Genomic DNA, 13,158 nt, shown 5'->3' with positions numbered 1-13,158 from the left:
GGTATCAGGATCACGGGAATATGCAAATGAGTTCACCTTGCAGGAACTACTTTCATATTCATACACGACCTAAGCTCCACACACTGATGCGATGCCTACTCGCTTAATAACCATTGCGAGGTAAGGCTCAGTGGGTTTCAATGGTGTGTTCAGGATGGGTCGTGTTTCCTCATGTGTTATAGTCAGGGGTGTGTGATACAAAACTGATATCGGGTTGATTACGAAGCTGAAGACATTTTGATAACCCTCAGGAAAAACATTTGTATGTTTCACCCACTCCATTCAGGACTAATTAACTACTAATCTCCTCGTAGTAAATCTGTATGGACTCTCTGGTGACCGTTTCTGTTTGTAAACTTGTGTTCCTTTACGGTCCTTGTTGATGACAATTTATCTGTGTATTTGAATTGCCCAGGGTTCCGTTCTCGCTGCTAAAGAAAGAAGAAGAACCGCACCCATTCACTGGAGCTGTGAGAAAAGTTTTCTTGTTTAACTCCGCACTGTTAATAAACCAGATAAACCAGTTATGGATATTATGAGAAACGGTAAGTACCGTGCGATTTTTGTGTGATGTATGTGTTATGTATGTTATGGTTTATATATGTGATACATGTGATATCTATGTGACAGATGTGATATGTTTGTTTGTTGTTTAACGACGCACTCAGCCATATTCCAGCTATATGACGGCGGTCTGTAAATTATCGAGTCTGGACCAGACAATCCAGTGATTGATGTCATGAGCATCGACCCACGCAATTGGGATACGATAACATGCCATGCGTCCATTTGTGCTTCCTTCTCTACAACAGAGAGTGCCAAAGTCAAGCGCGCTGGATGCCGAAGTCAAGCACGCTGGATGCCGAAGTGAAGTACGCTGGATGCCGAAGTGAAGTACGCTGGGTGCCGAAGTACGCTAGATGCCGAAGTGAAGTACGCTGGATGCCGAAGTGAAGTACGCTGGATGCCGAAGTCAAGCACGCTGGATGCCGAAGTGAAGTACGGTGGATGCCGAAGTGAAGTACGCTGGGTGCCGAAGTCAAGTACGCTGGATGCCGAAGTGAAGTACGCTGGATGCCGAAGTGAAGTACGCTGGATGCCGAAGTGAAGTACGCTGGGTGCCGAAGTCAAGTACGCTAGATGCCGAAGTGAAGTACGCTGGATGCCGAAGTGAAGTACGCTGGATGCCGAAGTGAAGTACGCTGGATGCCGAAGTGAAGTACGCTGGATGCCGAAGTCAAGCACGCTGGGTGCCGAAGTCAAGTACGCTAGATGCCGAAGTGAAGCACGCTGGATGCCGAAGTGAAGTACGCTGGATGCCGAAGTGAAGTACGCTGGATGCCGAAGTCAAGTACGCTGGATGCCGAAGTGAAGTACGGTGGATGCCGAAGTCAAGTACGCTGGGTGCCGAAGTCAAGTACGCTAGATGCCGAAGTGAAGTACGCTGGATGCCGAAGTGAAGTACGCTGGATGCCGAAGTCAAGCACGCTGGATGCCGAAGTGAAGTACGCTGGATGCCGAAGTGAAGTACGCTGGGTGCCGAAGTCAAGTACGCTAGATGCCGAAGTGAAGTACGCTGGATGCCGAAGTGAAGTACGCTGGATGCCGAAGTCAAGTACGCTGGATGCCGAAGTGAAGTACGCTGGATGCCGAAGTGAAGTACGCTGGATGCCGAAGTGAAGTACGCTGGATGCCGAAGTGAAGTACGCTGGATGCCGAAGTGAAGTACGCTGGATGCCGAGGTGAAGTACGCTGGATGCCGAAGTGAAGTACGCTGGATGCCGAAGTGAAGTACGGTGGATGCCGAAGTGAAGTACGGTGGATGCCGAAGTGAAGTACGCTGGATGCCGAAGTGAAGTACATTAGATGCCAAAGTCAAGCACGCTGGATGCCGAAGTGATGCTAGATGTCATGAAATGTTTGTCAGGTACGCGGATGCCAATATTTCAATATCTAAATTTAGTTTGGGTATATATTTTCTTCAGAGTGTGTCAAATCAATATTTAGCTATACCCCGATGAGCACTCATAGTCATGCATTCTATGTGAAAATCCCAGGCTGTGTTGTGTCTGTATCTGAAGCGTGTCCGTGTGTTCATATCATGTATATTATTATCTTGTGATCAACAGAGATTACAATGCCCTTGAGTGGAGGATATCCGTCGGGTATTGCCGAACTGTGTTCCGTCCTTTGTGACTATACCATTGCGCGCTCCAGCTGACCTAGCTTACACACAGAAACTCGGAAAATATGTTCTGTGTAACGGTTTCACTTCCCGGTTCAGATCGGGCAAGAAATTGTGACAAGGAAGACCCCAACAGTGTTTTTTTATTTTCTAAATATAATGAATAAATATCCAAGTTTCGGTTTAGACAGATATATAATGTATCGTGTAGTTCAACACATCCTTTCCTTGAAACCAGTGCAACGAAATTAAGTCCATATGTGTAATCTTGATGTATGTGTTTTACGTGATGTCTGTATGTGGGATATCTCTCTCTCTCTCTCATTCTCTCTCTCTCTCTCTCTCTCTCTCTCTCTCTCTCTCTCTCTCTCTGATCTATTGTTATGTACTAGTGTGTACGGTGTTAATGCGAAGTTTGTGTGTGATCTATGAGTTATACACCAGCATGTGCGGTGTATTTGAGTTGTATGAAAAGTAATACATGTCAATAATCGGTCATAGTGATTTATAAACATACCGAAATATTTCTGTGTACAGAAATTAAGTCACAGAATATGTCACTCTGAATGAATTTCAGGACGTGTGTCCAGCTAAGGCCACAATCACGTGGGTTTGTTTTGTGTATCGTTTAATGCCTCGCAATTCAAACAAGTTGACGGCTGTCTGTAAATATTCGAGTCTGGGCCAGACAAACCGGTGATTTATTGTTTTATGAACAACATATCACGCCGTCGAGGTACGACGACAAACCACCGAGCCTGACCTATCTATCCATTCGGTCTCTCTTACGACAAACAATATTTGCTTGTAACCTATTTCAAAAATAATCACCGAGGGTGAGTTAGCATTTAGCGGTTCGATGATTTTGTGTCTTTCTTAAAAGAATGTATCTGCAAATATGACATAATTTCAGATCAAACAAGTTAACACTGTCTTTTTCATATGGATCTCAGATATCCAGACACTGCTGTGACAAAGGACTGGAATGTGAGATCCCCGAACGAGGGGCCACAGAGGTAGCGAGCACGGGCTGTATCCTGTCTGCTCATGCCCCCCCCACGTCATAACCCGGATGTAAAGTTATGTAGTGTGTGGATCAACGCGTGTGTACACAGAGTTCATGAACATATTGCACAACACTGATCGAGTTGATAGCACTCCAACTGAAACCCTTCATCTTTTCTGACAATTGCGACGGACACGTGTAATTTACTTGTGAGAACACACCACAAACTGAAACTTCGCCGGCTTCCTTTTACTGCTGAAAAGATCACAACAGACATATTTCATGGATTTCAATATTCCAGAGATCACACTTTTGTGGCGATTAGTGATAAATTCCCTATCTTTTTTCAGATTCGTCTCATCAGCAAGAAAGGAAACCTAAAACTGAAGTTTAGAAGAGGCACCACACTCTTATATCGCCATGGCTGTCCAGCTCATCGACCACGTGAAGAAGGAGACGGTGCTTCTTAGAAGTGAGCATTACAAAGCTGGGAGGTTTCTCCAGGTCACAGATGATCTGAAGCTATGTGTCGAAGGTCGAAGAAACGACTCAAGCAACGTGGTGAGTTTCAGTGAATTTACTGGAATATCCGAGGACTCTGTCGACGGTTCCTGTGGTGATTGCCTTGTGTCCATTCAGTTTGAGCACCGAGGAAATAACTACGTCGTGTGTCCCCTGAGGAGGAGACTGACAACGAACACAACCCTGCAGCTTCGGGTTAAGAAGAAGAAGCTTGAGGAAACACTTGATAGAAAGGCTGAGAAAGTCAACAGGAAGTGTTACATATATTGGTTTAAAGTCCAATGTTCGGGAAATAGGACTCTTGTGTATGAATCATTGGCTTATAAAGATTTTTACATTTCCATAGAAGGGGAAAATGTGCTTTTGAGGAAGAATACTCTTGGTATACCTGAAGAGGGGAATTTTCAGATCGATATCTCCCCAAAACACAGGTTTACAGCAGCATTTAGAGAAACGACTGAGGAACGTCTGGAGACAGTCGATGGAGAAATGCGCTGTATGGCGGTCACCAAGGAAGACGATCAATTTCGGAATTCAGGGGAGTATGTGATGGGCAAAACAGGTGCTCATATAACGGACTTACACGTCACAGAAATTAGACATTGTGAACAGCATATGGAAAAGTGCGCTGTGAAGAAATCAACACCAAACGACACCTTTGAAGTAGTGCCACCTGTCCGAGCTAAGCAATCGTCTGACACGGGAAACATGTCGTCTGAATCTTCAGAAATGTCGTGTGCTGCCAGTGATATGTCCTCATCTGAGGAATTGCCATATATTGATAGCGAGTCTGTGTGTGCTGGGGCTGAACCGTCGTCTGTTACGCATGACAAAGCGCCTTCTGAAGAAGAAACGTCATTTTCGATAAAGGCAATGTCTGCGGGAAGTACGCCATCGACTGAAGACCATTCGTCTGGCGTTGGTGAGCTACCAGCTTCAGGGTGTGACCTATCGTATGGCCAGACTACACAGGAACAGGTGGTCACAGAAATATCCTCTACGTCTGAGGTCGACATTAGGATTGATGATCAAGACCTTGTCCGTACCATACACACACAGACACAGACGTCCATAGCAAATGTTATGATTGAGGAGTTTGGGAAAGATGGCAACAGTTCAAGTGAGATTAACAAATATTCTGGAAAGAGATCAGTCATCAAAGAAAAAAGACGAAACAAAAGGTTTGCTTTGTCAAGATTATTTTCTTGTTTGTCGTCTCGCACTGCCGACTGACACTCAAACAGAATGTGTTATATTTGTACATGTAAAGGGCTGATGATATCACTTGGTCACCAAGCGCAGCCGACAGAGAGATACACATAATGTGTTTTATTATATAGTTCAGTGAAGACTGGATGGGTACTGGAGTTATGTTATAACCCGGACGTCTACACTTAAATGTAAAGACTTGGGAAAATACCTGCTTTACAAGAAAAGAAGATTGTTCTCTCGGTATGTCTCGGTATGTGACGAAAATGTGGGTCCAAGACTTTACCATAATAACTTGAAACATTTACCTGAAAGAAGCTGACATTTGTGGTGAAAAGAAGAATAGCCTTTCAGAAACGGAGATCAGTTGAATATTTTGGTTTTTATATGTTTGGAAACGAATATTGCGAAATACTCAGCTGCAATACTCAGTCACGTCATAACTTTATTATTTCACTCTGAATAACGTCATTACTCGCTATGAACCATGTCTTGTCATTATTATTCAAATGTAAATGTTTTTAATCTGGTGAACATTGTTACTTCTATTCTATGTTAACAACCTTAATATATCCCATGTAAACTGTATTATTCTTTATTACTCATCCGTGAAAAGACCACCCGTTTAATAACAATACATCTTTAAGTGTATAATAACATTCGAATGGAGACATCAGTTGCACTGTGCAACTAAGTTCTCTGCAACGTCTACTGTACTCCTAGACGCATAGACGCATGCTTGTCGTAAGAGGCGACCAACGGGATCGGGTGGTCAGGCTCGCTGACTTGGTTGATGCATGTCATCGATCCCGATTGCGTGGATCGATGCTCATGATATCAATCACTGGATTGTCTGGTCCAGACTCGATCATTTACAGACCGCCATCATATAGCTGGAATATTGCTGAGTGCGGCGTTAAACAACAAACAAACAAACAAACAAACAAACAATCCAACCAACGATGCATAGACACGCTACGTATGTTTCTCACTATTGTATCATTGACATTTAATTTGAATACGTCAGGTCCGTGACTTTTTCTAAAATTTCGTTTGTCATAGAGTATACGTGTTCTCACTATTTGTAACTGTTGTTGTGCAAGCATCGTGACAAGAGCCGATCGTCTCGAGGTGTCTCGGCTTACCTCCACGGAGTCGCCTTCAGAGGGGGGTAGTGGCAGGTGTGTCTAACTTGGTGATGTGTGTGTATATACAAGTTGTTATGAACACGATTATAGAATCTTATCGTTGATAATCGTTGATAATCGTTGATAATCGATCTTGGAGAAAACTGAGCACTGTATTACCAGTTTGTATCTTTTACCTATTAATTACCTTATGGCATTTATGGCTTACGGTAATAAAAGTGTGTATTACTTAGAATATCCTGTTGTTATGCTGTGTTTGCACAGTGAATGAATTACATGTGGCGACAGACAGTGATAATATAAAGGTCATTACATGTTAAAAGGCTGGCATACCTAGAAAGTTGAACGATTTGCTACAAAAGGTTATATTCTTGAGTGAGTGTGTATGGTTTGACGCAGCTTTTAGCCTTATTCCAGCAATATGACGGCGGGGGATTACACAACCGCATGGATAGCTTTATTATCAATATTAAGACCATTGTGGAGTGTGGCTGGCACACATCTGTCTATCTTGTTGTGTGGAACTGAAGCGAGGGGTTTCGTCCCTCGCCAGACATTGTCATTCGTTAATTCCCCTCTTTGGTTGAACTTGAAATTATGAACTATTCTAAGTGTAAGTTTTGTTTGTTTGTTTGTTGTTTAACACCACACTCAGCAATATTCCAGGCATATGACGGCGGTCTGTAAATAACCGAGTCAATCCAATGGTTGACATCAGGAACATCGATCTACACAATCGGGGTACGATGACATGCATCAGCCAAGTCAGTGATCCTGACCACCCGACCCCTTTAATCGCCTCTTACGACAAGCGGGGGTAGCTGCAGACAAATTCTTACCCGGATCTTCAATGGCCCTAAGTTTGTTTGTTTGTTGTTTAACGCCGCACTCAGCAATATTCCAGCTATATGACGGCGGTTCCCGGGACCTAAGAGTTATTACAATTGTACAGTACTGGGTATGTTTGCTTTCCCAACAAGATGATACTATTTTGAAATCTCTCTCTCTCTCCAATCACACGCACACACACACACACACACACACACGCACGCACGCACGCACGCACACGCACACACACGCACACGCACACGCACACGCACACACATATACTTGCGTATAATGTGCATGTAGAATGTCTGGAATGTCATGGCATATGTGGCAAGAGACATGGCAACAGTCGGTGAAGTCGCTCTAATGTCAAAGCCGTAACATCACCCACATCTGTCAATTGTTGGTAGGTCGGGGGTTATCACACGGTTTGGAACAATGGGGATATGGTCGAGGAAAGGTCTCCTCGATTTGTCATCACCCATTGTTTCGAATACGGAGTGCAGTCATGCGTACTGTTTGGGTCGACACTGAAGGTGCCGTGGGTCATCTCAAAACTTGTACTTCCATTGTAGTCTGGACCAGACAATCCAGTGATTGACATCACGAGCATCGATCTACGCAATTGGGATCAATGACATGCATCAACCAAGTCAGCGAGCCTGACCACCCGATCAGACTTGTCGTATTAGGCAACTAACGGGATCGGGTGGTCAGGCTCGCTGACTTAGCTGATGCATGTCATCGTAGATTGATACTCATGATGTCAATCACTGGATTGTCTGGTCCAGACTCGATTATTTACTGACCGCCGTCATATAGCTGGAATATTGCTGAGTGCGGCGTTAAACAACAAACAAACAAACTGGTCACAAGTTCGCTATGTATCTGTCCTTTCTTCAAAATGTCACTCAACCTAAGGTGAGAATGTCCAATTTTGTTCAACCTTGTGTCCGCCATTCAGTGTGGTTTATGGTTCGAGAGCCTGCTGTTTCAAAATTGTTCCACATTTCTTCCGTAGTAAGTGAAAGCCATCACCGCAACATCGTTAAAACCAGTAGGCCTCACAAGGGGCAAGGCACCGGCTCGGGCACGACAAGATTTACTGATGGTCACTGGCAAATCTGACTTGAAGACCAAACCGCTGAACACTTCGCCATATTGCTTGACGATAGTGAAACATAAACCCCTTGTCAGTGGAACACAGCAGCAGTTTCAGAGTCAGTTACTAATAGACTAATAGTTGATTTTTCAGGCCTGCTGCTTTCTGCTTGACGATGGTGAAGAAATTGATGGTAGGTGGTCTGCGTCTTGTCGGTAACAGGGAATACACTAGTGGAAACATCTTCTGACAGGCGTGAATGGTATACAGCTGGTAGAGCAGTAACGACGATATGCTGAAAGTACCATCTCTCAAAGTAGGTGTCTGCTGCGGCCCAATATTTTAAGTTACTGCCGGTTGCAAATATCAGCATCTGGTCGTCGGGATGCAGGAGGAAATTTTCATTACTTGAAGTCTACGTGTAGGACAAGGGAAGATGGGGGTCAGATCGGGGACATGGAGAAGGCGGCAGGTGTTTGGCTCTGGAACGGTAGGGGCTGGCCTGGACACTGTAGAAGTTTGATGCTGTCTCTCCAACTTCGCTTGCTCGAAGACCTACAAAATTCATATTGTAATGCCATTCTCACATGTACGTATTCATAATTACAAAAGACCACAAGCAAAGAATCGAACAAATTTTGCAAACTGTCTGACAACCCTTCTTCATATTTAGTTGGCGCCGTGAAGATCCGGGTTAGAACAGGTCTTCAGCAGCCCATACTTGCGTGGATCGATGCCCATGACATCAATCACTGGAGTGTCTGGTGCAGACTCTAGATTATTTGCAGACCGTCGTCTTATAGCTGGAATATTGCTGAGTGGGGCGTTAAACAACAACAAACAAACAAAAACATTCCAAGCACCGTGGTAAAGTGGCGGTTCGATCAGGTCGTGTCATTCCAAAGACGGTTAAAGATGGTTCTTTTTGTTACCCTGCCTGGCGCTCGGCATTAAGAGGATAAAACAAGGACTGGTCGGCTCGGAGTCAGTACACTGTGTCTGAGTGGATTATCCAAGTTAAACTGCAGCATGGGATAACACTACAGAATCCACATAAGTCAGGACTAGTACAAGCAGTCACACTCACGCGCACTAGCCTGCATGCACGTCGCTATATGAGTGCAATAATGTTGGTTGAACGCCACTTTTAAAGTAAACCCCATTTGACCCCACCTCACTTCCCTAGTGTTATGCTGTTTGTATTCCCCTTTGATTCGTGTACACGCCGTGAATGTGATGGAGCCTTCTAAACAACCAACAACGTGAGTGGTGTCATGTTTGTTTGTTATACATGCATTCCAGACCATTAAAACGAACCTCGACCCACGCCGGCCGGCCGGCCATGATGACACACTATAAACCACGTCCCTGGGTCAGACCATGCAGTTTCTGAGCCGGAATCTCCATTAGGTCAGGTACAGTTAGACATTCATTGCATGATCTTAATAAAACTACCATAGTTTAAGTCTTTGAATGGCATTTAGAAGTGATACACACAAGGAAGATTACTTACGGATGGGTTTTAACAGTATTCCAGTTATAAAACGGCGTGTCAGCTTAATGTGGGAGAAAAGCCCGAAGTGAAGCAGGTCTCAGACGTTTACTTCTTCGGTGAAACCCACAAGCACGGGTATGGTGCTGACAAACCTAGAAACATTCCTCAGCTATCATACCTAACCCACCCCGCCCCTCCCCACGCGTGATGTTTCTTGTCACTTCTCTCACGCGTCGAGGGGAAACCGGCTCTCAGGTGGTAAAGCTTTGGGGCTATTATTATCCTTACTGCGTGCAAAACGTTATTGCCCTGGAATGCTTAAAACTCGTGGACACGGAAACATTAGACAGGCCAGGAAATACTCGAAACTATTACGTGCGTGATAAATAGTAGGCAGGGAAGTAAAGTTCCGACTCTCGACTGTCCTTGATTCAACGATTTGATAAATTACCGACAATAAAACATTTAATGTCAAGGACATGGCAGGATCATTTAAGGTGGAAGTTCGGCGTTAGTCCGTCACGACTTGTTAATATACACATGGACAAAACTTTAGCGCCCCCTGGAAAAGTCCATCACAAACGCGCGACCGCCTATGTAATTGATGAAATCATTTTGGTAATGACACGAACAGTTATCGATATCTGGGATGTGAATGTTTACTCTCGGTTTGAGCCACTCGTTAAAACTTATTGAAAACGCAATCACCCGACGCTAAATCCCGGCAGGGCTTGCCTGTCCCACGACTGTCAACTGGACATGGCCACACTGCAGAGGAATCTGACGGGTGACAGATCCACGCCTCATATCCTGGATGCGATCGCAGGACCACATTTGGTTGAACCAAACCCGTCCACGATGACGACAACGCGAGATCACGCACACATATAGATAGGTTACACAGTATTGTAGGCAGGGTATAGGTTTTAACAGTGAATCCATACACATGCACACAAGTTAAGCGCCACCCACGATATTTGTGAGCTGTTACTTTTGGCACTTAAGGTTAATATTATAACGAGATGTACGATTGTTATAAGCCGTATATGTAAACCTCATGTGATGCAAAAGTTGTCCCAAAGCAAGTTTATCTTGTGTTCCAAAAGAATATAAGCAGAAAGGAATTTTATCGAAGACCAGAAATTGAAGGATTAGAAAACATTGAAAAACTTTTTTTGTCATGTAACTGTCATGATATCAGCAGACCATATCAGGTGTCACATAGACACCCTAGGGAGTGCAGAGTCTATTGCAAGAGTCTCTAATGGGTAATCCACTGCAGTCTGAAATCTGTTGAAGTGGCAAATGGATTTCGTCTGACTATCCTGAAAAGACGTCTATCCTCTCTGTTAGAGGTCTTTCTTGGCCTACCAGACCTATGCCTGTCATTGACATCATTGGTTTGACCATGTTTGACAATCAAACGAGTGATAACACTGTGATGACGACCAATTTGTCTTGCAATGGCCCTGCATGACATGCCAGCATATTTCATGCCTATCACTTGCCATCTTTCAGCGTTCGTTACCTTTCTCCTCACCATGGCTAATTTTCAACCTCTATTGGAAGGGGAATCTCACACAGGAGCAAAATGCAACAACGTGTCTGAAACTTGAATTTCACTATTTATAGGGTAGGGGAACTGTAGCAACACGTAAAGCACGCTTTCCTTGTGGTATCTGGACAAATTTGGGTTCATAAAACTATGGAAGCCTAATTCAGTCATACATCATCATATTTCGTATTTCTGATTCCCACACGTGAAATCAAGAGACTATGAATATGGTGGCGCTTAACTTTTGTGCATGTGTATATATATTTTAACAGGGAGTCTAATACGTATATTCCCTCAGTTAAGTAAGTTGTTTATATCTATTTAAGTATTGGGAGTGCGGCCAATACAAATTATAACAGCAGGCGGGGTATCATTACCATGGTCAGCAGAGTCATGTGCGGGTCAGCGGCTTTGTAATAAACGCTTGAGAATGGCTGGTTGGCCACTGAAGCTTAATTTTGTGGATGAGGTGCGGGGTACTGCAGGCTGACCATATATGTAACGTAACACGATACATGGCAGTCTGACAGTGAGGGTTAAAGATAGTACGCTTTCTGTTAGTCGCGACTTGACCCTCGGACAGCGGCTTGGCAGGTTGGCTCTCTGACGTGAGATGCTGCCTGGCCATGTCTGTCTCGTTATCATAAACATGATTGTATAGATGCTGTAGGATTTATTATATCATAAATAAAGTGTTGTGGACCCATGGATGGACTCCTGTGTTTGAAGAAGGACAGATATCCCAAACAACCAGGCCGGGGTAACAGTTCCTCAAGCAGACCGCCATCACGACCATCTCTTGGCCCGCAATGAGTCCAGGTCTCGGGCCTCTGGAACATCCTCAATTGAGGGGGCACGGTAGGGAAGCTGGACCTAGAAGTAGCCAGTCTACAGGAGCTTCCGGCACTGAGAACGGCCAAACTTACTCCAGGAACGCTCCGGGAACCCCACTGGGGGCACGAGGAGAGGACTGAGGCGGTCACAAGGGTCTATTTTAGCAACACCGTACCAACAACTATAAGCTCGACCAATAGGATAAATACCACTTTCTAGAATTTCATGACTGTTGTCCTTATTTTTCGATAAGAACTACTCTTTCAGGAAATAGCACGTTCTGGTTTCTTACCATAGATTTGCGGCCAGCTCCAAGGTTTTCAAACATCATGGCCAAAGTAGTAGGGGGCGCATAGCTCTTTTCGGGGTGTAAATTTCATGTTTTACTTTATAGTAATGTAAAATATGGACTTCTTACACTTTAAAATATCATCGGTCAATGAAGAAAGAATTGAGCGTTGTGGTTGTGTTTGTGGTGGTAGTGGTAGTGGTGGTGGTGGTAGTGGTAGTGGTAGTGGTAGTGGTAGTGGTGGTGGTGGTGGTAGTGGTGGTAGTGGTGGTGGTGGTGGTGGTGGTAGTGGTAGTGGTGGTGGTAGTGGTAGTGGTAGTGGTGGTAGTGGTAGTGGTAGTGGTAGTGGTAGAGGTAGTGGTAGTGGTGGTGGTGGTGGTAGTGGTAGTGGTGGTGGTAGGAGTAGTGGTAGTGGTAGTGGTGGTGGTAGTGGTGGTGGTGGTGGTAGGGGTAGTGGTAGGGGTAGTGGTAGTGGTGGTGGAAGGGGTAGTGGTAGTGGTAGTGGTAGTGGTGGTAGTAATAGTAATAGTAAGTAGTAATGACAGACACACTTTGAAGTACCGACTTTACTGACAGCTTCTAATATTCGCGTGAAAACTGAAGTCATGTTGTGGTCAGAATGGCGTTCTGTTTTGGAAATTTTAATTCATAGGGAAAGGTCATGAATTAAATAAACTCATAAACACGTGTATGGAGTGAGTGGGTGAGTTTAAGTCGCTTTCAGCATTATTTAAACCACATATGTGAAATCGAACCTAGTCGGTCGTACGCTTTATCTACCAGACTTAAACCGCGGCATTGAGTGAGTGGGATTTTGCACCGCTTTGAAAACAGTTGAACAATTCAAATGTTTATTGTATAAAAGGCCATGGGCCCAAATACACGAAGTGTAACAATACAGTACAGGCTAATTTTACACGTAGAATCATAAGTTTCATTTCTGGTCACTTCTGGTCTTGAAGGCAGATTTGAAACATAACAGATT

The 13,158-nt window shown here is 44.3% G+C and overlaps 1 protein-coding gene across 1 annotated transcript; it reads left to right on the top strand.

Moving 5' to 3' along the window:
* Positions 1-6,305, top strand: LOC124110424. The gene is made up of 2 exons (XM_046469788.2): positions 1-545; positions 3,542-6,305. The coding sequence occupies exon 2, from the start codon at positions 3,612-3,614 to the stop codon at positions 4,944-4,946; it is 1,335 nt and encodes a 444-aa protein (XP_046325744.2). The 5' UTR covers positions 1-545; positions 3,542-3,611; the 3' UTR covers positions 4,947-6,305.
* Positions 6,306-13,158: the final 6,853 nt, after the last annotated feature.

Source organism: Haliotis rufescens, unplaced genomic scaffold (genome assembly GCF_023055435.1).
Source record: "Haliotis rufescens isolate VD_foot unplaced genomic scaffold, xgHalRufe1.0.p SCAF_15, whole genome shotgun sequence".
Taxonomy (NCBI): domain Eukaryota; kingdom Metazoa; phylum Mollusca; class Gastropoda; order Lepetellida; family Haliotidae; genus Haliotis; species Haliotis rufescens.
The sequence above is the reverse complement of the archived record's forward strand: the minus strand, read 5'-3'. Positions and strand labels throughout refer to the sequence as shown.